The sequence below is a fragment of the Oculina patagonica genome, chromosome 1 (genome assembly GCF_052425735.1).
Source record: "Oculina patagonica isolate OP01 chromosome 1, crgOcupat, whole genome shotgun sequence".
Lineage (NCBI taxonomy): Eukaryota > Metazoa > Cnidaria > Anthozoa > Scleractinia > Oculinidae > Oculina > Oculina patagonica.
The window spans coordinates 33,532,879-33,558,595 of NC_135758.1; the positions used below are offsets into that span (position 1 = coordinate 33,532,879).

Genomic DNA, 25,717 nt, shown 5'->3' on the forward strand with positions numbered 1-25,717 from the left:
TTTGGGGGGCAAACAAAGTGTATTATGGGCAATTGGAAAATAGAGAATTGTCATATTTTCGCGTTGTGATTTGACGTGTTCGTGCGTGAAATTGTTTGTGAACAAAATATTTACTGAAAAGTGAAGTAGGGCTCTGAAAAATACCCATGATTCTTTAATTTCTAAAAGAAAGAATTATGTAAGAAATCTTAACGTTAGCTTAATCACACCCATAACAGCCGAGAAATAAGCGTTTTAAAAGATGCGGGTCAAGCAAAGTTTCGCTTCATAAATTTATTCATACTGTAGGTGTGCCCCGCGACCTTAAGGGGAAAACCCTGATGAAACAGTAAGAGGCCTCGCCGTCCTTGAAGGAAGTGAGAATCCTAAATCCTCTGAGTCGCGGGATACAGAGCAAAATACAATGTCTAAGAAATCAGATGGCCGTCAAACTGTGCGAGATGATCAGAATCAGCAGGAAGGCAAGCACAGCGTTACAGAGAAGAGACAAACGACTGGAAGTGGCGAAGATCCCGCACTTACCGTGGCTACAACGACGATATGTTTAAAGCCACAACAAGTACGTAAAATTGTAGGTTTTGGGCCTGCTGTCCTTTAAGAGTTCCTACTGAAACAATTAGACTACTCGCCCTCGTTTTCTGTGAGCGATAGTCAGCTCACATAGGCGTACGGGCACCTTCGGACATGGGGGGGGGGGGGAGGGGGAGGGGGGGGGCGGAGACCTTATTGCCCGAAAACAAAAAAGACATACGTTGAAAGCCGAATAAAGAGGCATATGAAATGGAAAAAATCTTCCGTTGAAAAAGTTGTATACAAAAAATTAGTTGATTTAGTGGCGTTGCTCGAAGATGTCAAGCAGATAAATAATAAATTTAGACTTTTGAACCACAAAGTTCGGTATATTTCCAATACTTTTTTCTGTTGATGTAATTCGTTGTGAAAGTAATGTTGAGATTTGTCGGCTTATTTTCTATTTCTTCTCTTGGCTTTTTGCCCGAATTCTAAGCATTCTGCCGGAAAAATGTCGGCCTGCAGCCCCCCTCGTCCCCCCGGCTTGTACGCCTATGGTCAACTCGGCTGCGCCTCGTTGACTATTCGCTCATAGAAAATCAAAGTCTCTCCGAAATACCGACATTTTTGCATGAAGTATGAGTCGAAGGTTTATCCTGTGCATTGTTCTTCGAAATTATCATTACAGTTTCTTTGAAGTTTAGTTTAACAATTTCCTATCTTCGCGGAGGAAATGCAGCCATATAATTTTGTCAAAAATGGCTCGTCCGCGCCGGGTATTTATACACATATTCCTTAACATTACATAAATAAACAGTGCAAATTTCACCGAGATCTGACAATTCTATACTTTAAAATTGCAAGGACCGTTCGAGGCAGTCGATTACGGCAGCGAAATTAGCAAATGAAACAGCAAAATATGCGTTCGACGCTTTGTTTTTGCGACGCCATATTTGAATTGTTATAGGTAGACCGCTGTTCAATGTGTTCAAGGCCGTATCGTTACGATTGCTCCACGAAAAAGCAGGAAAAAAAATACGGATATTTCCGACTACTGTCGGAGTAAACATTGCGCATATAATTGCGCAGAATTGCGGCGTAAACAAATCGTTACTCTCAAGCTGCGTTTTGTCTAGGCTCTGCGAGGGTCGGATATCAAGACCCAGGATTAAACAAAAGCCATATATACAGTGAATGCTTTCGAATTATATTTGAAATGAAATACAAAAGAATTTTGCTGTCTTTGACTGAAATTCCACTCGAACTGCGTAGATACGATCGCATGTTGTAAAGCCGATTCATGCAACATTGCTATCAACGCGAGGTCACGTCCCTAACGACTTAGGCTGATGACGAAATAGAATGGCGCTTGCATGTAGCGACCAAATTTGGCCTAATTTTTAACCGCTCCTAAGCTAAAAGAAGCCCCCATCTCTTGCATTTGTTTTAACTTCAATAATATCTTTGAAAAGAGCGAGTTTTTTGGTATGGTTTATTTTTGACGTTTGTAATTTTTAAACGATGTAAGTGCTAGTGATTATTTATTCGTGTTTTAGTTACGCAATCCATTGTTTGTGCGACGCTTTTTATAGATCGCCTTTCAGACACACGTGCGTTGAGATAAGAAAGCTGACATGTCACTTTTAAAATTGTTATATAACGTTTGTAAATGTGACAAGTCACGTTTTTTCCACGAGATCGCAAGTGATCACCCACAGCGGAAAGTAATCCCTTGAGAAATTAAAAAGGTCCCTTGAGAAATTAATAAAGTCCCTTGAGAGTTTACAAATATGTGGTTCCAAATTTTGTCTACATAACCCCTATTCTCCTACTTTAGCTTGTAAACAAGCAAAAACGTCGAAAAAACGAGGGCGAGTAGTCTAATTGTTAATTAGAACAGTCAAATGGTAAGGTAACACAGGATAATAAATCCAAAGACAGTAAAGAATCACAAGATTCTTATTTAACAGTAAACCAAATGATTGGTATTGCCGGAATTTGTGTAAGTGCTTATGGTTTATATTTACAAAAAGTACAATTCATGGGTTAAAATCAAAAACCCCGACCTGAACCTGAACCTAAACCTGAACCTTAAAAAGAAGAAATAAAATAAAATCCTGTACCTGTAAAGAACAAAGCCCCTCAAATGGATAAAAAAATATTTTATAATTATCAATCAAAATGTCAGAAAAAATAAGTAAAATCATTAACTTCTGCAGCAACAATAACAGGTTTAGTAGCTGGATATGGATGGGTTGCTAGAAAAGTAATCAAAGAACCAATGACTAGTGATCATAATTCGAGTTTCATGAATTATCTCACATTTACTGCGATAGTTGCTGCTAGTTTGGCAACGAAAGAATATTTAGAAGATCAAATGATTCTACCCGGATAATATGTAAATGTTATAAATTTAATTAAAATGTTGTCTGATTTATCTATTTTTGCATTACAATTTGCAACAATTTGCTTGTTGTTTGAAATCTTGTTCGTCTTTGTTGTTATTGAAAAAAAGGCTGCAACAATTTGTTTTTTTGTTTGAAACTTTTTTAACGATTACAAAATAATATCATTTTTTTATAAATTAATATAAAAATGGAAACTTTTATTTATGTTGGTTATAAAATAGTAAAAGTTGTAGGTGCTTATCTTTTAGGAAAAGGCATATATGCAATTTTTGCAGATGGCGATCGTGAAAATGTTGAAGATAATAAAAAAAGAGTTGACGTTTATCGATATTGGCTTAAAAGTTTAAAAGAAAGAGTTTAATTATTAGAAAAAAGTTTTAATCGACTGGCCATTGTTTAAAACATTACAGCAAATTATAATCGATCCCGAACTGGTCCTTTGGGGTTGCTAACAGGTTTTCTATAATGGTTGAATTGAGTCTAGTGCGCAAGCGCATTAGATTCAAAAAGGAGAATAAAGAGTTTCCCTGATGACCAGGATTCCAACTCACGTCTTCTCGCTATATGTTGTGTCCCTTGTTATACTGGAGACGGTAAGACAAGTGCACTGTGTTTCGCTAGCTAAATGATTACGATACAATAAATGGATGTGTTCATAGCAAAATGATAGGAACACAAACATTAAAAAAAGGTCGCGGTGGCGAACTTTCAACGAAACAGAGAAGTGATTTGATTTTGGATTCACCTGAGTTAACGCAGTTTAGATATGTTCGGCTGGTAGTCAAAGTTTAAATGCGAAAGTGTGGAAAGTTTTGCTGGAGCATTCGATGGTTACATAATGCGTTATATAATGCGTTAATATAATGCGTTAATGCGTTAATGCGTTATTATTGCGTTTATGCGTTAATGCGTTATATAATGCGTTATATAATGCGTTACTGACCAAGCGTGGATGGATGGATAATCTTTATTTAAAAACACGGTCAAATTCATCAGCTTCAATACAACAATCTAATAATGAATATATATACAAGAAAGAGGGGAAATATAAAAATATATGTACAAAAATAAAAAGCTGCTTTCCACGAATGCCGTGCCCTAGAGTACTCGTTCAATTAGTTTTTTAAATTGCCCAAGGGACTCTGCTTATCTTACGTTATTAGGAAGACTGTTCCACAAGATGGCGCCACTGTACGTAAAGCTGTTTTTGTAATAGTTAGTGCGCGGTAATGGAACATTGAGTTTGTTTTCAGAGTCCCTTAGGTTGTACGCGGTTTCTCGTTTTTGTACTAATAATTACACCTTTTGTTTTCTTCCTAATATCTCTGACTTGTCGCGACAATTTTGTTGTTGTCAAAAATGTTATGACATTTAAAACTTGTCCGCTAGTGCAATTCGGCCCTAAGTTCCCATCCATTTTGTCGGCAGTAATTCTTTAGAAGTTTATTCGTTGTTTTTACCGCTTCGTTGAGCCCGTCCCTTCTGGAAACAAGTTCCGATAAGGCAACTGTGGCATCAGATGAGCTTTCGATCTGTCTGGCGAGATCAACGACCGAGAACCGCAACTTGCTGCGGTTCTTTATGCTTGAGGTCGTTAGTGCCAACATGTAGAATCACTTGATCCGGTGAAAGCTCCAAATTTGGTTTGGTCAGGATGGCTGGATATGGCCTAGTTATTTTTTGCGTTTTTATGGACCGAGACGAAGCTGAGGTCAACAAAAACGCAAAAAAGAACGAGGCCAATATCCAGCCATCTTGACCAAACAAGCTTGGTCAATGAAGGATTTATTTTATGGCCAAAAAGAGAACTTATTGTTGCGGGATCGACGCGGGAAATCCCGAGCGGGAAAGATAGGTCCATCTTGCCCGCTCTGGTAGCAAATCAGAACACAGGATTCGCTCTATCGTGCCCGCTCGAGCATTCAGCCATGTAATAAATTTGAATCCGGCAAATTAATTTGACGGACAGGGGGTTGAAAATTTGCTCTTTATTCATTTTCCGAGTTCAGTTGCTCATAGCCGCTTTGATTTTAAACATAAGACGTACAGTTTACCCGTTACTCCTTTTCTGTTTGATCTTTTGCTACTTTGGAGCCATTAATTGCCACGACAATTTTTGGCGTATTCGTTGATTTCATGATAACCAAGAAGATATAAACCGCGTGATTGTTGTTGTTGTTGTTGTTGTTGTTGTCGTCAGAACACTGAGGTACAAGGAGGAACTTGGTCTAGAAAGAGTGATAATCAACAACAAGAATTTGCGCGAAGTCAGAAAAGCAAGAAAAATCAGAAGAAGGATGGAAAAGGGAGTAGCAGTGTGAAGCAAAAGTCGTCCGCGTAAGTTAAACTGGGTTAAACAAGCAAACAAACAAGCAAGCAACGTATTAGCCTTGCTCTCTTTATAGACTTTATAAATAAGCTGTTCTAGGCTCTTGGATTGCGAAGAGCAAACTAAAAGAATAAAAGAAACGCCTGAACGAAAAAATCCACTTATGTCAAGGCGGTGTTAGCTTCGCGTGGGTCAGTTCTCAGAAAATCACCTGCCCTGGTTTACACGTTACCGTGGTCACGCAGGTGCATGTTTCGTGAGTTCCCTAACGATCTCTAAACCTCCGTAAACATTGCATAAGGAGCAAAATGTTCTACAGTTGATTACAAGTCTTTCAAAGTAAACTTTTCTCTATAAATTTCGAAGTTTCGTAATATATTTTTTTACCGATCGTTTCGCAGGACACAGCCAACTCCAAACCTACAGCAAATTGAACCGGAAGCTGGGGTGACAGTGGTGTTCCATGTTTTGCTTGCGGTGAATTTTAAAATGACGGATGAACGTCTTTTTATACGAGCACATGGTCCAGATTTAGGCGACTTCAAACTGAATTGTGTCGATATGAGTGCAGTAGAGTAAGTATTATTTACGGTGGAACCCGTTTAATACGGACAACGAACACTTTTCTGTGACCCAAGTGAGACACTCGTAGGAAGTGTACCTCGCTTTACGGACACTGCTTCTCTGTGTACCGACATTTTTCATTTTTAACAATTGCATGTTAATTGTACCATTTTAGAAAATGAAAACTTTCTACACGTTAATAATTTTCAAGGTTAGTACCGCTCCGCAAATGTTTTCTGGGACCGCAAATGATCCCGGACTGCAAAATAATCGCCAAGTCGGAATTCAAATGATCCGGATAAAAAAGAGAAATGGCATGGATACAGTGGCATTGGTACGTGGATAATGGATGACGTCGTGGTAGTTCTAGATCGATAATTGTCTTTCTGTCACAAGCACATGTTTTGACCACTTATCATGGTTCGTAATTCGTAATCAATCATCAAAGCTTGATTCATTTTATATGAAATTATAAAATGTAAGCAGAATTTTAAGAATGCAGGGAAAGTTCTACTGTACTGCGAAAAAGCATGTCGTTATATTATCTCAAACGAGAAGTTTTAAGTAAAATTGTATATGTTTGTGAGTGTCGGAGAGGATCTACACTGGCAAAATCCGTGGCGTTTGAATAGTGTGGAAACCATGGAAGATTTAACTGAGCTTCATAAAGTAACATTGTTACATAGATCTTCAGGACCCATTATGGGCTCCTGACAACTTATAAATTCATAAATGTCAAATGCCATCAGCTCATTTTTTTTTACTCTACTATGAAATAAATGTAGGATAATAAACAAAAGGAATACAAGTCCGCCGGCAATCACGTGGTTCATGCCCAATAATGTGCATGGCTGTAAAATGAGCGTAAAGGCGTTCCACTGTCCATGCATCGTTAGGTTAAAGAGAATATTCCAATGTCGTTTCATAATTCATTGCTTGTTTTTTTCTAAATGTAGAATTGATAAAAGCCAAGACAAAAAAGAACTTGTACGGTTTCGTGGTGAGTTAACGATAAGCCTTGATCGCGCTCACTGGGGTACTGGCTACAAATACGTGGTGATTGGAAAAGGAAAACCTCAATATGAAGAATTACTCGGCCAAAACGGAATGGTCAACAGGTCTCTGAAAATTCCAGAGGAGCATATTGAACCTGGTGGTAAGTAAAGCATCTGTATGGATACTCTTGTTACGATTTAGAGGTTGATTATCTTTATAACTAACATTTTATGTATCAATGGTACAGAAAACTTCACTATTAATAAGCGTCATATCTTTTTCCATTTAAGTCTAACGTAACTTTTACAGTGTTGTTCATTCTGTCGATGAGTGTGTTGGAGATGTCTTTTAAGGGTCTAGAAACAGTTCTTTCGGAACTGTACCGAACATTTCAGTCAGCTTTTCAGTAGTCTTACCTTCATCGGATTAATATAAACTTACACCAGTTTTCGCTCTTAGATTTTGGTATGGTGTATTTTTTGAGGAAAATGATATTACCATGACATCATTAAACAGAAAACTAGAAATCAGTAAAACCAACGCTTTGTTGATTTTCTTACTAACGATCAGGCGGGAGAACTAGATGTTTCCTTATCATCACTCCCGTTATAATCTTTGGTTTATTTTTAAGTTTAAACCTTTTTCAAAAATCTCAAAAAGGCTCGATAGATTTATTTAAAAACATTCACTAAACATGGTTAATATTGCAAATAATCTTATTACAAAGTTTTACCACAATTGGGTTACTAGAACACTGTCAAAGTTACGTTACAAATTTACGGAATAAAAAAAAAAATACGGTGAGATATTCAAATCAGTGAAAGTAAATGAAGAAGCGTTCTCAAGTTGAATACTCGGAAAAAAGATTTTCCGAGTTCCCCCAACGGGAGTCGAACCCATGACCTTCCAGAATACCGGTTGGAAGCTCTAACCACTGAGCTATGGGAGGCTTGTGGTGAGCGAGGTCATAGCGAGGTCAGTGGTTAGAGCGTCCAACCGGTATTCTGGAAGGTCATGGGTTCGACTCCCGTTGGGGGAGCTCGGAAAATCTTTTTCTCGAGTATTCAACTTGAGAACGCTTCTTCATTTACTTTCACTTTATCCAAGTTGCCATTTCACTTTACATTTACCCACATTTATCATTTAGACATATTTGAGCCTGCAGTTGGCAGGACATGTGTCACACATAAGAACCTAGTACATGACCTCGCTCACCACGAGTCTCCCATAGCTCAGTGGTTAGAGCGTCCAACCGGTATTCTGGAAGCCGGTCATGGGTTCGACTCCCGTTGGGGGAACTCGGAAAATCTTAGTAAATAATAAAGATGGTAAATTTTAAGCTCGGTAATAACATCTTATCGGAAAATCTTTTTTCCGAGTATTCAACTTGAGAACGCTTCTTCATTTACTTTCACTTTATCCAAGTTGCCATTTCACTTTATATTCCAATCAGTGTCTATTGCATTCCTCTGTGCTAAATACATTGCGTTGTGATCTACCTTATCATTGTTTTCTGTATTTTCTTTCTGCCTTCACACATGTGATTGTCTTTGCATAATTTTGTATACGGTTAACTTGTAACGCAAATTTTTAACGGTTTAAACGGGTTTTTAAATTTTCAAGGGTTTCAGTGAATCAATGTTGATAAAACATTGCAATAGGAATATTATTATTATTAACCATGTACAGTAAATGCCCATCGTTGTCATGACAATGTAGATTTCCTAAACAAAATACATTATACCAAACTTCAAGCTTAAGGTAATAACTTTTGTAATTTTTATGTCATTTCAATTAAGGGAAGATTACTAAAACGCTGATTGAAATTGTTAGGTATGGTCCGAAAAAACGAGTTATGAGAAACCATTTACTCTTTTGGTTTTCTATTCAAGCTACGTGGAATCAATATGACGGAGTGGCGTATGTGTTCTACATTTTTTCCAAAGTATCGGGCTTCTTTGTCACGAATCAGGTGGCCGCCAAGGATCGTTCAAAGGCGTTGCTGTCTTTCCTACCAAAATGGAGTGGTTTTCTTGTGAACGAGTCAAATGAAAAAATGAATGCCACAGAGGCGTTGTTGAAACTACGAAATGTTGTGAGATGTCTGTCCAAGGATTGGGTAGAAGAAAAGGGTAATCATCGGCAAAGTCAGCCCGCCAATTTTGATGTCAAAAAGGTAATTTAATAGTAGGGAAAACGTGCGTTATTTAATAATCTTTTAATGGTGAAATTGGTCTTTATCTTTAGTTGTTATTGGATCTCGATTATTTAATTACTGTGTGGGAGACGTTGGAGATTCCATGCAATTATAACGGGCAAAGATAACTTGTTTCGTAACTTGCAATTGAGAAGTTTTTTCTCGCTGTGTAACTAAAGTTTAAATTACCGGTAATTGAAGTTTGATGATAATTAATTCTGCCAAATCATTAGGAGTACGGTAGGGTTAACATGAGATGCGCACGCACCGTCGCGGGCAGTTTTTGTGTGGCTTACAAGACACACTATGGCACAATCGATTTTATTTATTTATTTGTCCACGAGAGTCAAGCGCCGGTCACGTGGGTTGTGAGAGAGCAAGTATTTATCTAGCCCGAGTCCGCCATTTTGGTTGCACATGTATGCATGGCCTTTAGTAGTTTTTTCAGGTGATCGTATCACAAGTTAGTTTTTTTCATACAAGCCAATAAATTCGGACCCGGCTTGTGGTATAAGTGCAGGTTGTACAAGAGCTTTTACTATCTCAACAGACAGCATTTAACTGCTTGAATCTTCTGTAAGGTTTGTTCCACATAGTAAACGCAGTCATTGCACTCTGGAACACATGAACTCGTGTTATTTCGACTCTTGTTATTCCGTCAGCTTGAACTGTAAACAATGGTTAGTTTGTTCAGTAGCACTAAAGAACATTTTGGAAACTTGTGTTATTTCAAGTTGTGTGTTGATTCAGCGATTGGACTCTAAACCAATCGTCAGTTTGTTCCCTTGACTAGCTTTTCAGTTTATTATGCTGTATTATGTTAGCGATTGAACTCTAAGCCGATCGTTAGTTTGTTATGTTGAAGAACATGTTGGAAACTCGGATTATTTTAACTTTCGTATTGTTATTTTGTTAGGGATTCAACTCTAAGCCAATCGTTTGTTTTGTTGAATAACATTTTGGAAACTCAAATTAATTCAACTTTTGTGCTGTTGTTATGTTAACAACTGAACTCTAAGCCAATCATTAGTTTGTTTTGTTGAGAAAAACTGACGAACATAATTTTTAGAAACTCAGATTATTTCAACATTTGTGCTGTTATTATGTTAGCGATTGAACTCTCAGTCCTTCGTTACTTTGTTTTGTCGATCGAGGAACACTAAATAACATATTTTTTGTAAAGTCGGATTATTTCAACTATTTTCTTGTTATTATGTTAGCGATTAAACTCTAAACCAATCATTAATATGTTTATGAACATATTTTCTGTTGCTGTCATTTACTAATAGTCTGGCTGCATACTCTTGCAACGGCAGTAAGACAAAATTTAATTCCCTTCCCAGAATAACTTACTGAGGTCTATAATGCCATTTCATCAGGGAAGAAAAAATGCTTCCTTCATTAAAATTTTAACCTTGGAAACCTGCAATTTTCGCTTCATCCTTCTGGACTGTTTGCTTCTCTTAGCACAGAACTGACTGAAGGATCGTCAGCTCTTGGAACGAGAATGTACACAATAGGCAAAGACAGCTGCAGGCTGATTTAATAAAAGCTCAGAAAAGCTCATACAATAAAATGTACATTTTAAAAAACGTCACTTGTTATCCTATTACCTCCTTAGCCTAGGTAATGAGGGACTGGTACAAGAGAGACTGAACTGTAAAGCATCAATCAACATTTTAACCAAGTGACTTTTTGTTTTGTCTCCTTTGCCTTAGTGCCAGCCTTGCACTTTTTATCTGTTTTTCTACATCTTACCTTTCACTTACTTTCCGGGCACACTTTTTTTGCTGGTAACCATTTGTGCAATTGTCAATAAAGGGAATATGAGAATTTTGACATGGAAAAGTGTTCCTCTCTGGAGAGATATTGTCACTCCATACTTTCCTTCTGAGCGAAATGATATCCAGACAGTTTCTTCTGACAATGCACAGAATTGGTCACGTCATATAATGTGGTGTCGACGTGTCTTGATATGCTCCGTACTTTTGCTCTCGTTTCGCCTGACAGGGCCTTCTTTGGAATACAACAGTCAAGCCCAGAGGTTCCTAAAGTGTTTCTGTGCAAGCTGGGCCAGGTTGGCCGGGTCTAGGAGTGTCTTTGAAGGAATAACTTCGCGTTTTGCTGACCTTTCGCTGCGGATAAGAACTTTGAAGCTATCTGGATCCAAGTGAAGTTTCCATCAGTAACCGCATTATTCTCTGTTATTTACAGAGCACCTGATGACAAAGACTTCTTCGATAGATTTCAAAAGCATTTTTTTTATTAGGATATATAAACTGTGTCCTAAACTTGCCGCACTTTGTGCCGAAGAATCAAAACACAGCAAAGTTGCTGAATATTAAAACCTGGAGAATACAATAACATCGTGAACTCGTGTCACGCCTACTTGCAAATCTCTTACTGATCTCTCTATGACTACTAAGAAAGAAATTGATTCAATCATCCGGGGTTTTCCACCAGACCTGGGAATTTCGGATCACAGCTTAATTCATTTAAGCGTCTATTCGACTGAGAAGTAAACGACCTCCTGCAAAAATAATCAAGACTAGGAACTACAAAAAATTCGATCTGGCCAGTTTCCGGCAGGACATTTCTTTCGCGCCGTTTCATGTTGCCTCTGTATTTGATGATCCAGATGATAAACTATGGGCCTGGAACAAAATGTTCCTCGATGTGTGTGACCAACACGCCCCTTTTAAAGATGTCAAATTCAGAAGCTCCTCTCTTCCATGGACGACAAACAATATCCGATTCAAGATTAACTTGAGATATAAACTATTCAAATTGGCTTTAAGTACTAAAAAAAAAGGTCAGCTTCGAGCCAAAGTGGCGCATACTGCCGGAGCTTATCCCGGTTTCCTTAGCATTAAGCAGCTAGGAGTATTTCTACTCCCCCCTGGATGGGATGCTAGTCCATCGCAGGGAACCCCCCAGCATTATTTCGCCGGTACCCATTTATACACCTGGGTGGAGAGAGGCACTATGAGAGTAAAGTGACTTGCCCAAGAACACAACACAGTGACCCCGGCCAGGGCTCGAACCCGGAACGCTCGCTCCGGAGTCCGGCGCGCTAACCATTAGACCACTGCGCCTCCCACTAGATGCCCACGTAAATGGAGTGAATACAAGAAGATCCGAAATGAAGTTACCACAGAGCTTCGACAGGCCAATGCTAACTACTTCAAGGATTTATTTGATGAAATAAAGACTACCAAAGCATACTGGAATCTAGTACGTAAAGCCACTACACCAACGCAACAGACTGCCCATTGAAAAACGAGTGTGAACAACTTGTTATAAAAGACGATGAAAAAGCTTGTTTGATCAACAATTACTTTGCCACAGTAGGTGAGAAAATAGAGCTGGATCTCCCGATATTAAACAATCAATCCTTGCCCTCGGATTAGCTGTTGTAAAGCTGTCGGAAGATAGCATCCTGCGACAAATAAGGCATCTTAAACCTAACAAAGCTATCGGTCCTGATGGTATTTCTCCACAACTTCTGAAATTAGCCAACCACGCTTTGAGTCCTCATCTTACAAGCCTTTTTTGATGGAGCATTGACCATGAAATTGTATATGAGAGTTTGAAACAAGCCAGAGTGTCCTCTATTTTTATGAAGGATGACAGTACCGATCCAGGCAATTATCGACCGATTTCTCTTCTCTCTATTCTTAGTAAACTGCTAGAAGCTGAAGTTAATGACGCCATTGTCAATCATGTAACGAAAAGTAACTTACACCCGCTTTCAGTGTTACGTGCATAGCTATCTTTCTACATCCATCTTTCGACATCGTCTTTCGACATCGTCTTTCGACGTGCTGTTTGAAATGAGCCAATCAAAACCTATACATACCGTTGTTGGTTTCATGCAAATGTGCGAAAAGGTCAGAAGGTCATGCTAGTGGGCTGTGATTGGCGGATTTCGATCCGTGTTGTTTGTTTAGCACGTCGAAAGATGGATGTCGACAGAAAGGCGCTATGCACGTAACACTGAAAGCGGGTGTAAGGTAATTCACGTGAAATAGAACTGCTCATAGTTTTCCAACCAAACTTTGCCGTTTGGTTGATTACCTAAAGGGAACTTAAATTTTGAAATAAAAAAGGGGGTCACCGTATTCGTTTATAGAAATTGATCTGTATTCATTTTATAGAAAGATTTTGATCGCTATTCTCGAACCAAGAGAAAAAAATGATAGGTCACCGTACTTGTTTATGAGAAAACGATGATTTATCTCTCTTGCGAGCCAAACCGCACAGAAAAAAGCGGCCATTTTGTTTGTTTGCGCGCGCTAATTACGCGCAGTAAGGATGCGCAATGCAATACTAGGGAATCACCTTAATAACTCCTAACCAATGCGCCTACAGAAAGGCTTACTCTACTGAATTACTACTGATTCACCTTACAGAGAAACGTCTTTTGGAGAATTAAATAGGCGGTTTGATATTGAAGGCCCACTCTACGCCTGGTTGGAAAGTTACCTTTTGATCCGAAAGCAGTATACGGTGATAAATGGCAAAGAATCTATAAAACTGCAAGGCAGGTGTGGAGTTCCACAGGGCTCGGTTTTTGGACTTACTCTGTTTACGTTGTTTACAAATGATCAGCCTTCATCTATTAAATCTGGAGGTACGTTTATGTATGCTGATGGCACTAGCTCGTCACAAGACGCAGTATGTAGCTTGCTAAACTGTACCCTCAAAGAACCTTTCACTCGGTGTGTTATCAACCGCTTAACTCCACATCCCAGCAAATGCGAGGCCATGATTTTCTCTAAAGCTAGACTCATAAGATCGCTGCCTGCCATTTACATTGGCGAGTCAGTTATAGATTAAAAGACGAAAACCAGACTGCAAGAAGTTATTAAAAGTTTCGCAAACAAATTGAGTCGTGAAAAAATCCCAGTTTTTGCCCAGGCACGTGTATGAGTCTCTTTACTTAAAGGTTATTCAACCTTCCATAACGTACGCAATGCCAGTCTGGGGTGGAGTAATTCAAACGGAGTGATTTAAAGCATTAGAAAGACAATAGTGCCATGCGGCTAGGATCATTTTCGGTTTTTCTTCAGATACGTAGATCTTACGCTTTTTAAAACGGTTTTTAACATTTTTTATCTTTTTGTCTGTTTTAATTTGTGCACGACCCACAAGCTTGTAGCTTTTATCATTTATCGTGTACAAATAAAGGTTGTAGATATTTGGAATTACGGGATGCAGGCTTCGTACATATAAGGGTGCTATGGGCATGTTAACCCTACTGAACATCAAGTCACCCTTAGGGGGCAGCCACGTGCGCTTAAGGACCTGACTTTGATCTCCACAGACGCGGACATCAAAATTAGAATCCAAAAGGCACGCGCAACCTTTGCTGCCATGAGGAATATCTGGAGCTCCGCAACATCACCAAACAAACCAAACTGAGGCTCCGGCTCAGTGTTGAGAAATATCACTGATCCATCATAATTTAGAGTAAGGGACAATTGCTTCTCTCTTTTGTCCAAAACTTATTTAATCTTCTTATTAATTACAGTATTTTTTCTAAATTAAAATTCAGTTAGTGTTTTGGCCCAGAGGCCAAAACCCGAGGAGGCACCATAGGAGTCACCGGGTGTATACATACAAGGACAATGAATATTTGTTGAAAAAGTAAGAAATGTGTCTGTAGTGGGCGAAGCATTCTCGATTTAACGAAACTAGGCGCGCACGGTCGTGACGGGTAATATTTTTGCAAGCGCGCACGGTGGTGTCGGGTACTTGCAACCACGAGGTCGTGTTTGGCCACCTTCGAACTTTGCCATCTGCTAGCAGCATTTTGTTTTCCGGTTTTGGCCTACGCGTGTTCACAGATTTGTTCGAGCGGTTTCTCTGCTTTGATTGTGTAAAGTGATATTTGAAGCAGTTGTTAGTAATACGTCGAAAGATTGCGAGCAATTGGTTTCGTGTTCTTGGCTACGTGCCGGCTACCTATGTTCCAAGATCCGGTCCAAGAGCTGGTTCGAGCGTTACATTTGTAAGGTTTGCTTTCGGAGGTTTGCTGTTTCGTATACATCTTACAAACAAAAGCGTGAACTTCGTCATGTAGTACAAGGTACAACGTAATTCGTTTCGCTAACAAACTGTAAGATTATTTGATCCAAAGAGTGGGTTGAATAAGGATCAAAAATTAATTGTTTTCTCGAATCTTTGAATGTGCCATATTTTGTTACTCGTGGAATTTTTTAGGCTTTTTGGCCTGGAAATTATTGTAAGTTAATTTTGAATGTTATAAGCCCGGAAATAAGCTTGTGTGTTGTCATCACGAATAATGTGTTATGTGTTTTTTCCGCTAGGTGTTATTTACGCGCGCTGGGTAATATAATTAGAATTGAACTTGTGAATATTTTTAGGACGGAACGGTGCCACACAACAAGAAATTCCGCAGCAAACAGTGTCGTGACGTACATGACACAGTCAAAAAGAAGCCTAATTGTGCATTAATAATTAAAGACGACAAAAAAAAATTATAAAAAGGCGGGGGCAGCTTTATATTGAGAACTATTACTAGTTAAGTAAAAGAGGTAGGCACTAGATACATATATTGTTTTAATATTCATGTAAATAAGTGAACATGTAATTTTCCTTTCCTTCTTTGTACTATTATTCCTTTAGTTATTTATTTACTTAATTTCCTGTATTTTTTTGTGTGTGTCGATTTACTGTTAATGTGTCGTATTTCATTCAATAAAAAAAAAATAAAAAAAAATAAAGGCCTGAAGTAAGCAGGGACTGAGCCATCTGGAACGCGGAATTAGTGTCTCTTGTTTTTTGACGCAGCTGCTGCCAAATTTGTTTGTTTATTTTGGGAGGCACCAGGTTTGCAATTTTCTGGCCTGTAGTATTTGGCCTGAATCTTACTTAACTTTTGCTCTGATCCGCGAAATCGGCCTTGGCGTTGTTACATCGTCTGAACAGAACGAAGAGATGGAGGATTAGATATCCTGAAATTCAAAATAGCGGACACGTCCACGACGTGGTTTGAAGTTGGTTTAAATATACGGCTTTTCTAATATATACAAACTTGTTGTAACGAATATAAAAAGACAGGGTCATTAACCTAGAAACGAGAGTGTGAACTGACCCGTGGCGGTGGGTGCGCATCTCATAATAACCCGGATGTACGTAATGATTTGGTAGAACGTGCCCCTGGCATTTACATTCCGGTAAAGTACTTTCCACTCTTAAAATATTTTAAACTAATTTGCAGGAATTACTTGATTTTTTGAGACACAAAATGGAGATAAACACCATCATCTCGGGCAACCATGTGTTGGGATCTGGTGCGGACGTGTCCCTAGTAGTTTCCTCGCTCGCCATTATAGTACTGAAAGAAGAGTACTCCATTGAATTAGAAACAAAGGACGTTAAATCATTGCTGAGCTGCTTATCGCTTGAAGTTGATCCAACTGAGAAGAAGAAGAGGTGTTCTGCTTATGAAGCAGTACTGGCCGAATTTAGCCCCGGGTTCAGAGAGTGAGTACCCAGAAATTAATCGTAATAATGCGATCAGTAAATGTTATCACATGATTTCGTGTGCAATTTGGAATAAACACGAGTAAGTTTTTCAAAGGCTAAAATAATTAGCAACAACACAACACACACTTTAGTAAAGATAGTAAAGATAATAAAGATGGTAAGTTTTGAGCTCGGTGATAAATAATGAAGATGAAATGAGTATTCAACATTACACGAGCATGGGACAAAGAAAAAATCTGAGTCCCCAACGGGAATCGAATCTCATGGCCTCCCAGATACCGGTTGGGCGATCTCTCTTGAGCTACGAGAGACTCGTCGTGAACTGGGTCATTTACTAGGTTGATATGTGTCACGTGTCCTGCATACTGCAAGGATCAGCAATGTCGAAATCATCAAGTTAATAGTAAATAATAAAGATGGTAAATTTTGGGCGAAGCCCGAGTTCAAGCCTAGCCAGCAACCTAAACTTGAGGGGGCTACGCGTCAAGGATGGTCTGGGCACCTTGCCCAGGTTCTGGGCTATCCGCTGGTGTCCAGCTGGTGAGTAGCCGTCAAAAGCTGGGGGAAGGGGAGGGGGCAACGAATCCCAGTCGCTTATATATCTGTTAAAAAAAGAAAACTTAAAGTAATTAGTGCGAGCATGGTTTGGTCTCAATTTACGTTAGTGCTTAGATCTTGTACGAGATTCTCCTACTATGTCGAAGTACTTAGCAGCATCGATGTCACAAAGTCCAAATATTTTCTTATACATTTACACCAAAGAAATAAACTTTCTTCTTAATTATAGTGAAGGCCACTTAAATTTATTAGGTCTTTGTTCATAAGGGTGTTCCGCATATTAATCTTGTCGCTCTTCGTTGGACTGCTTCAAATGATTTGACATGACTGACCAGGTAAGGATTCCACATAGGGCAACAGTATTCCAGTAATGGTCTAACAAAGGTCACTGTTCCCCCTTTCCCTTAAGCATAATTAATGGTGGAAAGTTGCCTTGAAGTCCGGCGAACTTCAAAGGAGCAAGCAAGATGCAAATATGTTGGAATTTTTACGACCGTACTTAATTTTTTATTTTAAACACATGCATAAATTTCGTAACAGAGACGTTTCTATTGCTCAGTTGCGTTGAGAGAAGTAAACTGCAGCTATTGTGTTTTGTGCACAGTCAAGACCAAAACATGAGAACTAAACAAAGAACTTTGTCAAGGTATTCACTGTGCCTTTAGTAAGCATTCGATAGCTACTGCGCACACACGGTTGCCCGGCACCGCTTTACCGCACTTGTGAGTCGTATAACAAAGGAAGTTTCTTTCCCCCCTTTGGTTGTGATAGTTCGTCCCTCAAGCATTAGTACAGTTCATCCCGATAATTCGAACCTTCAAGGGAAATCGAAATAGGTTCGAGATGTCGGGAGTTCGAGTTATCGAGGGTAAAATTAGTAAGAAAATGACCTGAAGGGGAATCGAAAAAGGTTCGAGTTAGCGGGAGTTCGAGTTACTGAGGGTTCGAGTTATCGGGATTCAACTATATATATATTCAACACAAACACAGGTGCCTGTACCTTTTCTTGAGGCTGATTTTGCTGTCTATACACCTGCAGTGATTACATGTAATCCGGTTAATTTCAGCATATCCACACAAGTAATAGCAGGCTTAGCGCTAGCATTTGCACTGAGAGGACTTTAGTCGGCAAACCACGAGCGACGTCCAATTTTCACCTTGGATTGAACATAGTAACGTTGTATTTTCCCATACAAAGACACCACTCGCTCTTGAAGAAGATAAACTGTCTTAATTTACTGGTTTAGCGAAGAAACGCAATTACTCAAGTTATTTACTCCTTACTTTTTCCACGAATATGAAGTCAGATTCGATCAGATCGTGCAGAAATAAAGAGTATTACTGGTCAGCGGTTTTGACTAAAATAATACATTCTATTATAATCCGGAAAACATTGTGTCATTGGACTTTCTCCTTTACCTGCTTATACGGCCGTACTGGATTTTTTCCATCTACCGTTTTGATTTATTTATAGCAAGATTGGCAACAGAAACTGTCTTAGTCTTCCTTGACCTCGTGTTGTATGTACTATTCATGTCACATGCAGCACGAATCGAAAAATGCATTGGGCGGGATTGGGTGATGTTCATCATATAAAATGGATAATTTCTCGTGCAAGGTTTAAAATTAAGTGGTTATTTTACACCATGAATGTGAAATAAAATATCGCTTAAAATTAATTGGACTGTCAGTTTCATTATCTTCATACTCTCACGGCAACAATCGTTTAAAGAAAATCGGAACGTGGGGAGATTGTATTTAAGAGGTTCTCTCAGGGGTGTAGGGAACAAGGGAACATGGCCATGGAAAAATTCGGTACAAGGGCGAAAAATGGAAATAAAGCTGGAAACACAGGAACAAATGCTGTGAACAGAGATGACAAAATACTTTTAGGGAACAAGGAAACACAAAGAAAATTTTATTGCGAACAAGGGTACATAGACCCACTGCCCCCCACTTCCCTGGGAGGGCCTTATTTAACTATGGGCTCAATGAAGAAAGGCAAAGAATAAGAGTGCTTTGAATGTGTAATTTATTTCTATCGTGCCTTTTTTCTCTCATCTGGACTGCTGAGAACAACTTTTCCTGTTATTTGCTTGATAAAGATGGAATAGCTTTTTAACACAGAGCAGTCTTATATATTTCACTTTGCCACTTCAGTGTGGTTCGCAACGTTAGGGACAACTTGATAAGTATCAGTTCCAAGCGTGACGATGGGCTTTTTAGGGGGGGGGGGAAAGAGTGCGATTTTTAAGAAAAAGGTATTATTAGTTATTAGTATGATTTCAGAGGTGATTATAAGAATTGAAGCATTCTGATTGGTCGAGAAGCTCAGCTTATGAGGCTATAGTCACCCCGCGCGAGGTGATTATAGCTTTGAAGGCTTGGTTACTTAGCCACGCCACCTTTGACATCCAGGCAAGTAAACATGGCCGCTTTTGTGAATGAAAATTTCTTTGATTTGAAAGAAACCAGTCCAAGACATGGGTTTCTAAAACGTTGGGAATTTTGAAAAATGACTACCAAGGCTTTTGGATTGAAAATAGTTTCAAGAGATTGTTCTCAAGGCATTAGAAATGATCGTAAACACGGCGGTTTTGGCGATCGATGAGAAACTCAGTCAGTTCGATTGAGCAAACATTTATCTAGTTCTCTTCTCACCGGAGCTACTCATTTTCGAGAGGATTCGCACATTCGCTTAGAAGTCATCAACAATCATACAAAGGTACCGGACATCTATCTTTCTCATAGTGTTTGTTTTGTTCCGTTTTATTGCTTTAACCGGCTAAATAAATTCTGATTGCAATCGATGAATTAAACTGGTTTACACCGTATGCAAGCGAACACTTGTGTTTGCTGTTTTCTTGTTTGCTATCGTTATTTTTTTTAGTTCTTGATGATCACCTCTAAAAATTATACTAAAACAATTATTCGCCTCAGGCTCAGTGATTATTGTTGAATAATCCCCTCGACTTCGTCTCGGGGATTATTCAACAATAATCACTGAGCCTCCGGCGAATAATTGTTAATTAGTATTGTAGGTCGCAACGAAACGATACGTGGAGAGGAGAGGTAGACAAAGGACTTGTCAAGTTTTTCCAGTCGTAGTGAACCATAGAAGCGGCAAAATGAAATGGAATCGCTCTGTGTTTAAGGTAGAGGTAGACAAAGGACTTGTCAAGTTTTTCCAGTCGTAGTGAACCATAGAAGCGGCAAAATGAAATGGAATCGCTCTGTGTTTAAAAGCCACTCCATCCCTTTCAAGTAAATGGGGGTTCAGATGAGAAAAACGCCACACAAGAAATAAACACATGTACACATCTCCCGTTTTGAGTCTCTGCCTTTCGTCATTAATCGCATACCGTAGTTAAATAAAATCACCCATGTACCAATTTTCTTAAAACGAGTGTTTTCAAAAGTAACTTCAGCTGCTGAAATGAGAACGCTTGTACGGTGTAGAAAAACATGCTACATCGGATCGATCATCAGGCGTAGTGATAAACAATTTTGAAGTGTCGCAAGTAAAAATTCAAATTCTTTTTGTTGTTGTTGAAAAACCGGACTTTTAAATGATAAAGCTCGCAAGCCATTGTAAAAAATAGTTTACAGCAAAGCATGAATGAATGACTGAATTCTTCTCGCTGTTGTTGAACGTAACTCTAACGGAAATGATCTTAACCATGATTGTGAATGTCTATTTGGGTAACGGAAGAAATTAGGTTTTAATTTTGGTTATAATGTTTAAGTGCAATGTTTTCTTTCATCAGGGCCGCCGCGAGTGCAATTAAAAGCCTTTGTAATCATTTAATGAAAGACGCTTCGAAATCTAACCCAGAGTGGCTTTTGGCTGTACCACTGTTACATTTCTTACGAGGAGACTCGAAACCCTTTGAGGAGCCTGATATTGGAGGATCACCTCAAAACTTGGCGTGGTGGGGAGCTGCAGAACTCAATGTAGAGGACTATCAGCGATCTGCAGACAAACAGTAAGAAAAAATGTAGCAAAATAGCGAAGATCCGAAGTGTATGTGTGATTCGTATTGAATACCGGCTTGACCATTTTTTTCCTCTTCTTATTAAATGTTAAATGTATGGTCTATAACTTTCTTGGGAAATTAAACTTTACACGTGAAACTAATTTTTCATGTTATCAGTGACAACTGACAGATATATTAACCTGGTGTACCAAATAGTAAGGCTAAGAAGAAGAACGTGACCATTAGAAATTTATAATAACTCCCTAATCTGGTTTCACCTGTAACCCTCGTTATTAGCATCGAAATGTGTCTATTTGGAATGTAGACGCAACTTACAGATTGGAAAAACATTTAGCCAATGTTGAGTAAAAGTTTACAATAGATAAATTTGGCTAACATGTTTACATCCTTGTTGCCACCTAATTCAGATCATTCGACGATATATTTGGAAGGTTACAATTGTTCTGTTCGTACATACTCCCATGCACTCAGTTGCGTGTTACAAATTGCAATATTGTAACCTCCCAAATAATCTGAAATCTGAATTGGGTGGCAACAAGGATGTAAACAAGTTAGCTGTTTTCGTTTGTTGCAAGAGCAGTAATGAGCAAAACTTTCATATGTTGTAATGGCTCCGGCATCATTTAGTTCTGGCCCTCTTGATTTATGCCTAACTTAAGCTGTGAGATTCTTAAATTTCGTATTTCTTCTTATTCTTGTTGCCATTAAACCACAATGTAAAACAAAGAAGCAAACGAAGGAAACAATTCCCACAAACCCACCGACCCACACGCCAAAACAAACAAACAAACAAACAAACAAACAAGCCGATCGAACTGCCAACAAACAAAAACAAAACAATAAACAAACAAACAAACATTCAAATTCTTCAAGAGTGTGAAGAGACCCCGCATAATGTATAGTCATTCAACGTCGATCATCTAACGTAAAGTGACGTCTGTTTCTTTCTCTTTCACAGGGATTTTTCATGCATGTGGTCTAGTTTGACATTTGCCTTTGAAATTGACTGCTTGTTGAAGAGGACCTTTCTCCGATCCATTCCTGTTTCGCAGCTTCACAAGTTTATTTCCAATGGAGTCTTCCAGGTCTCAGATGTTTGCGCCTCTTTGGTCACCGTTTTTCCTTGTGGAACTGTGAACGAGAAAGAGGTTGCTAAGAGCGATATTTTAAACGATAACGTAGAATAACCATAAAGTTCTGAAAGTAACTACCCTAGCTAATTTAAATATTTAAATATCGTTTTAATTGCTGCTTTCAGAGGGTCCTAACTTTAAGGGTCGTTAATTTCCGATAGCTAAGGCCAAGTTTAAACGTCGCATTTTACATGCACCAAATCTAATCCAAATTCGAGGCGACTCGAATTAAAAAAGTTGCATTTAATTGTGTCGAATTTAACTGAAATATGGATATATGGAAATATCGATTACTAAAAAATATATTAAATCGAACTTCAACTTAAAACCAATATACGGTGTACTTTTTATATCGATCCGAGTCAGGGAAGGTCGCTAAAAGGCCAATTGCAAATTATATGGTTTGGCCCAGAAAAAAAACTGTATCGAGACATTTTAATTGATTTAAACGTCGCATTTTACATACACGTACGGTAATTCGGCAATTAGATTCGGCGCATGTAAAATGCGGGCCTAAAGCGTGCTCCATATGTGGGTCGATACATCAAATAAAAAAAAAAATGATTGGCTTGTTGATTTTTTACTTTATTAAAAGTAAGTTTCGTAGTAAAATTTCTTACACAATTATTTAGTCTTACTGGAGCTTTGGAGCTCAACGTCTCCCTGTTACATTCTATTTCTTATCGTCATTTTTTTACATTCTCGTGCTCAGAAAAACAGCATTAAGCAGTGTGTTCAAGCCATGATCAACATGCTGGAAACCGAAAACGAAACAAACAGGTGGGCTTACACAACTTCGTTATTGTATTCATGTTATATTATTTTGTTCTATAACATATCTCGGTTTCTGTAGCATAAGGTGACTAGGAGTATTGTATTTCTACTCCCCCTGGGTGGTATTCTAGTTAAAAGCAGGCACTACGAGAGTAAAGTTTCTTGCTTGAGAACGCAACACAGTGACCCCGCCCGGCCAGGTCTCGACCCAGACCGCTCGATCCAAAACCAACGCACTAACCACCATTACCACTAGTAATACGTGACTCGCAGGGCCTCGCGAAGCTCTGGGTTGGGGAGGGGGGGGGGGGGGGGTGTTATAAATAAGGAGTGGATTATTTGAAGTTGAACATTAATTGAATTGTACATATTCAATTTTCCTCAGTAGGCAGGAAGATATATTCGTTAGAAATTAAAAAAATATTTTTTGGAGGGGTAGCATTGGATAGGCTCTTTCTGTTGCGTAAAGAGGTATAAAGCGTTGGGAAGCGCAGGCTATTTTCTAAATCATCGACAAATTATTGCCCCTGATGGCGATGAAAGGTTTATAGCCTGAATAGGCGTTGAGGTAGTATTATGTGGAAATCAGTGTTATTTTAATCCGAAAAGAAAAACGATAAAAATGAAAGGCTCAGGATTCGAACCCACAAAAAAAAAATAATAATAATAAAAAAAAAACCCTAGCCGGATTCGAACCCCCGCCCTCAGTCCCGAAGATCTTATTTCAAGTTCGACGCCTCACACCATTAGGCCACCAGCGCGCGGCCGCGTGACGTCATTTCCGCCACACACCAAGCTCACAAATATATATATATATGACCGTAAACTCCACACGAGATTTCATCCCGCCTGAGCCCTTTGAGGGACAAAATTATACACCCGCTACGCTCGGCCTTCGGCCTCGCTTCGCGAGAAATTACCATGTCAGTAGAGCAAGTGGTTTAGATTTAATATTAATTTTGATGGCGTGATTAAAAAACAAAAACTATAATTTAACAATTACACTCTATTGTCTCACTATGTCGTAATAAGGGAATTTTGTCGTCTTTTCTCGAATAGCTCCAAACCAGAGGTTGCAGAATTTACAGTTTCTGTAAGTTTTAACTTGGCCGAGGTTTGCCTGGAAGGTCTCAATTTCCGTGTTGGTGTTGATCTCATCTGTCTCACAATCAAGCTACTATTTTCAAGTATTCAGCAGTGGCGAAATAGCGACAACCAAACTGGTGACGACGAACACAAAGCTCAAGGGAAAGGTTTACTGGAATACTACATACATCATCTTGCAGAAACGCTCGGAAGCAAGCTCAAAAGGGAATTTCATAACGAAATGCCAGAATATTTCAAAGGCGATGACTTTCGAGGGGAACTTAAGGTACGGAAAATGTAATAACTAATGCAACAATGCGTCGATCATATTAAATGGAATGGACTCACAGTGAGCCTGTTTGTTCAAATTAAGACGCATTTGGCTATAATGCAGATTTCGAAGTTGGCACTAGAAGTAATTAAGTCGTTGTAAAGTCATCATCCTTCATAACTTAAACTAATTTAAAATATTACTTATTAACATGTATACAAGAGGTATTGGCCGTTCAATGTAAAATGCAACTGTCCATATCGTCGCTGGCTTGTCTAACGACTTAAATGCCATTACATCGGATGGATCATAAGTGATAGTGTCTGTTCGAGGACGCTGGCAAGTAAATTTTTCGTTTTGCTAAAAAAGACAGATGATATTTTACCGTCCGTCTTAGCATGGTGGTGCGCATTACAGAATCACTTTATGAATCCCCCCTCGTTCCACACGTCGTACTTCTCAGGTCATCTCGTTAAATATAAGAATAAACTGAAATGGCCCATCTTGTGTAAATCGTGTAAATAAAAGTAAAATTTACCTTTTACTTAGGTGTGGAGTGTACTTTTTGAAGCTTCTGAAGGCAGTCAAGGATTTGAAGATTACCGGACATACTTGACAGAACAATTTATGTCCCGAACAAAAAGGGTAATCATACGGCGATCATAAGTAGTATATGGTGAAGTAAGAGCTACATCAAATCATTAAAATTATTATCATTAATATTATTATTATTATTATTATTATTATTATTATTATTTCGTAAAACTATTAAATACAATCATCTCTAAAAAAACAATAATAATTAAAACATATTCTGATTTAAGAACCTATTCACACATGTCAATTGATATAATCTAGAGTTCAATTACAATTCGAATCTAAAATTTCAACATCAAAATCCGAGTTATTATTATTATTATTATTATTATTATTATTATTATTATTATTATTATTATCATCGTCATAATCATCATCATCATGATCATGATCATGATCATGATCATGATCATGATCATCATCATATATCATCATCATTATTATTATTAGACTCGCATAAACCAGTTACCGAATCGTGGACCCATTTTTTAATCAAAAGCAAAGGTTAGCTTACGGTTTCAGAAAAAATAGTTTAGTTCAATCCTACACAAATTTACCACAAGTTGCTTCCTAATATCTCGTATTAACTGCTTTTATACGCAATAAACACGTCTATTTTAGAAACCAATTAACAAGCTGAAGGATATCAAAGTACAAAAATGGGGCGAAAGTTAAACACACCCTTTTAGAATAGCTTTAAATTAGATTTTATTTTACTTGATATTTATTTACCTTAGTTTCATATTTGTTTTCTTGTTAAATAGTTTAATTTTTATAAATT

At 38.4% G+C, this 25,717-nt stretch overlaps 1 protein-coding gene across 1 annotated transcript in view; it reads left to right on the forward strand.

Annotated features, from left to right (window-relative positions):
* Window positions 1-25,717, forward strand: part of LOC144646634 (E3 ubiquitin-protein ligase rnf213-alpha-like) — a 37,193-nt gene that overhangs the window by 3,976 nt on the left and 7,500 nt on the right. Inside the window, exons 2-12 of the mRNA XM_078506294.1 lie at window positions 289-559; window positions 5,119-5,255; window positions 5,649-5,822; window positions 6,768-6,967; window positions 8,700-8,983; window positions 16,251-16,516; window positions 20,845-21,063; window positions 22,034-22,223; window positions 22,921-22,988; window positions 24,042-24,354; window positions 24,889-24,984. Of these exons, the coding sequence (XP_078362420.1) occupies window positions 404-559; window positions 5,119-5,255; window positions 5,649-5,822; window positions 6,768-6,967; window positions 8,700-8,983; window positions 16,251-16,516; window positions 20,845-21,063; window positions 22,034-22,223; window positions 22,921-22,988; window positions 24,042-24,354; window positions 24,889-24,984 (2,103 nt within the window). The 5' untranslated portion in view covers window positions 289-403. The remainder of the gene's footprint in view (window positions 1-288; window positions 560-5,118; window positions 5,256-5,648; window positions 5,823-6,767; window positions 6,968-8,699; window positions 8,984-16,250; window positions 16,517-20,844; window positions 21,064-22,033; window positions 22,224-22,920; window positions 22,989-24,041; window positions 24,355-24,888; window positions 24,985-25,717) is intronic.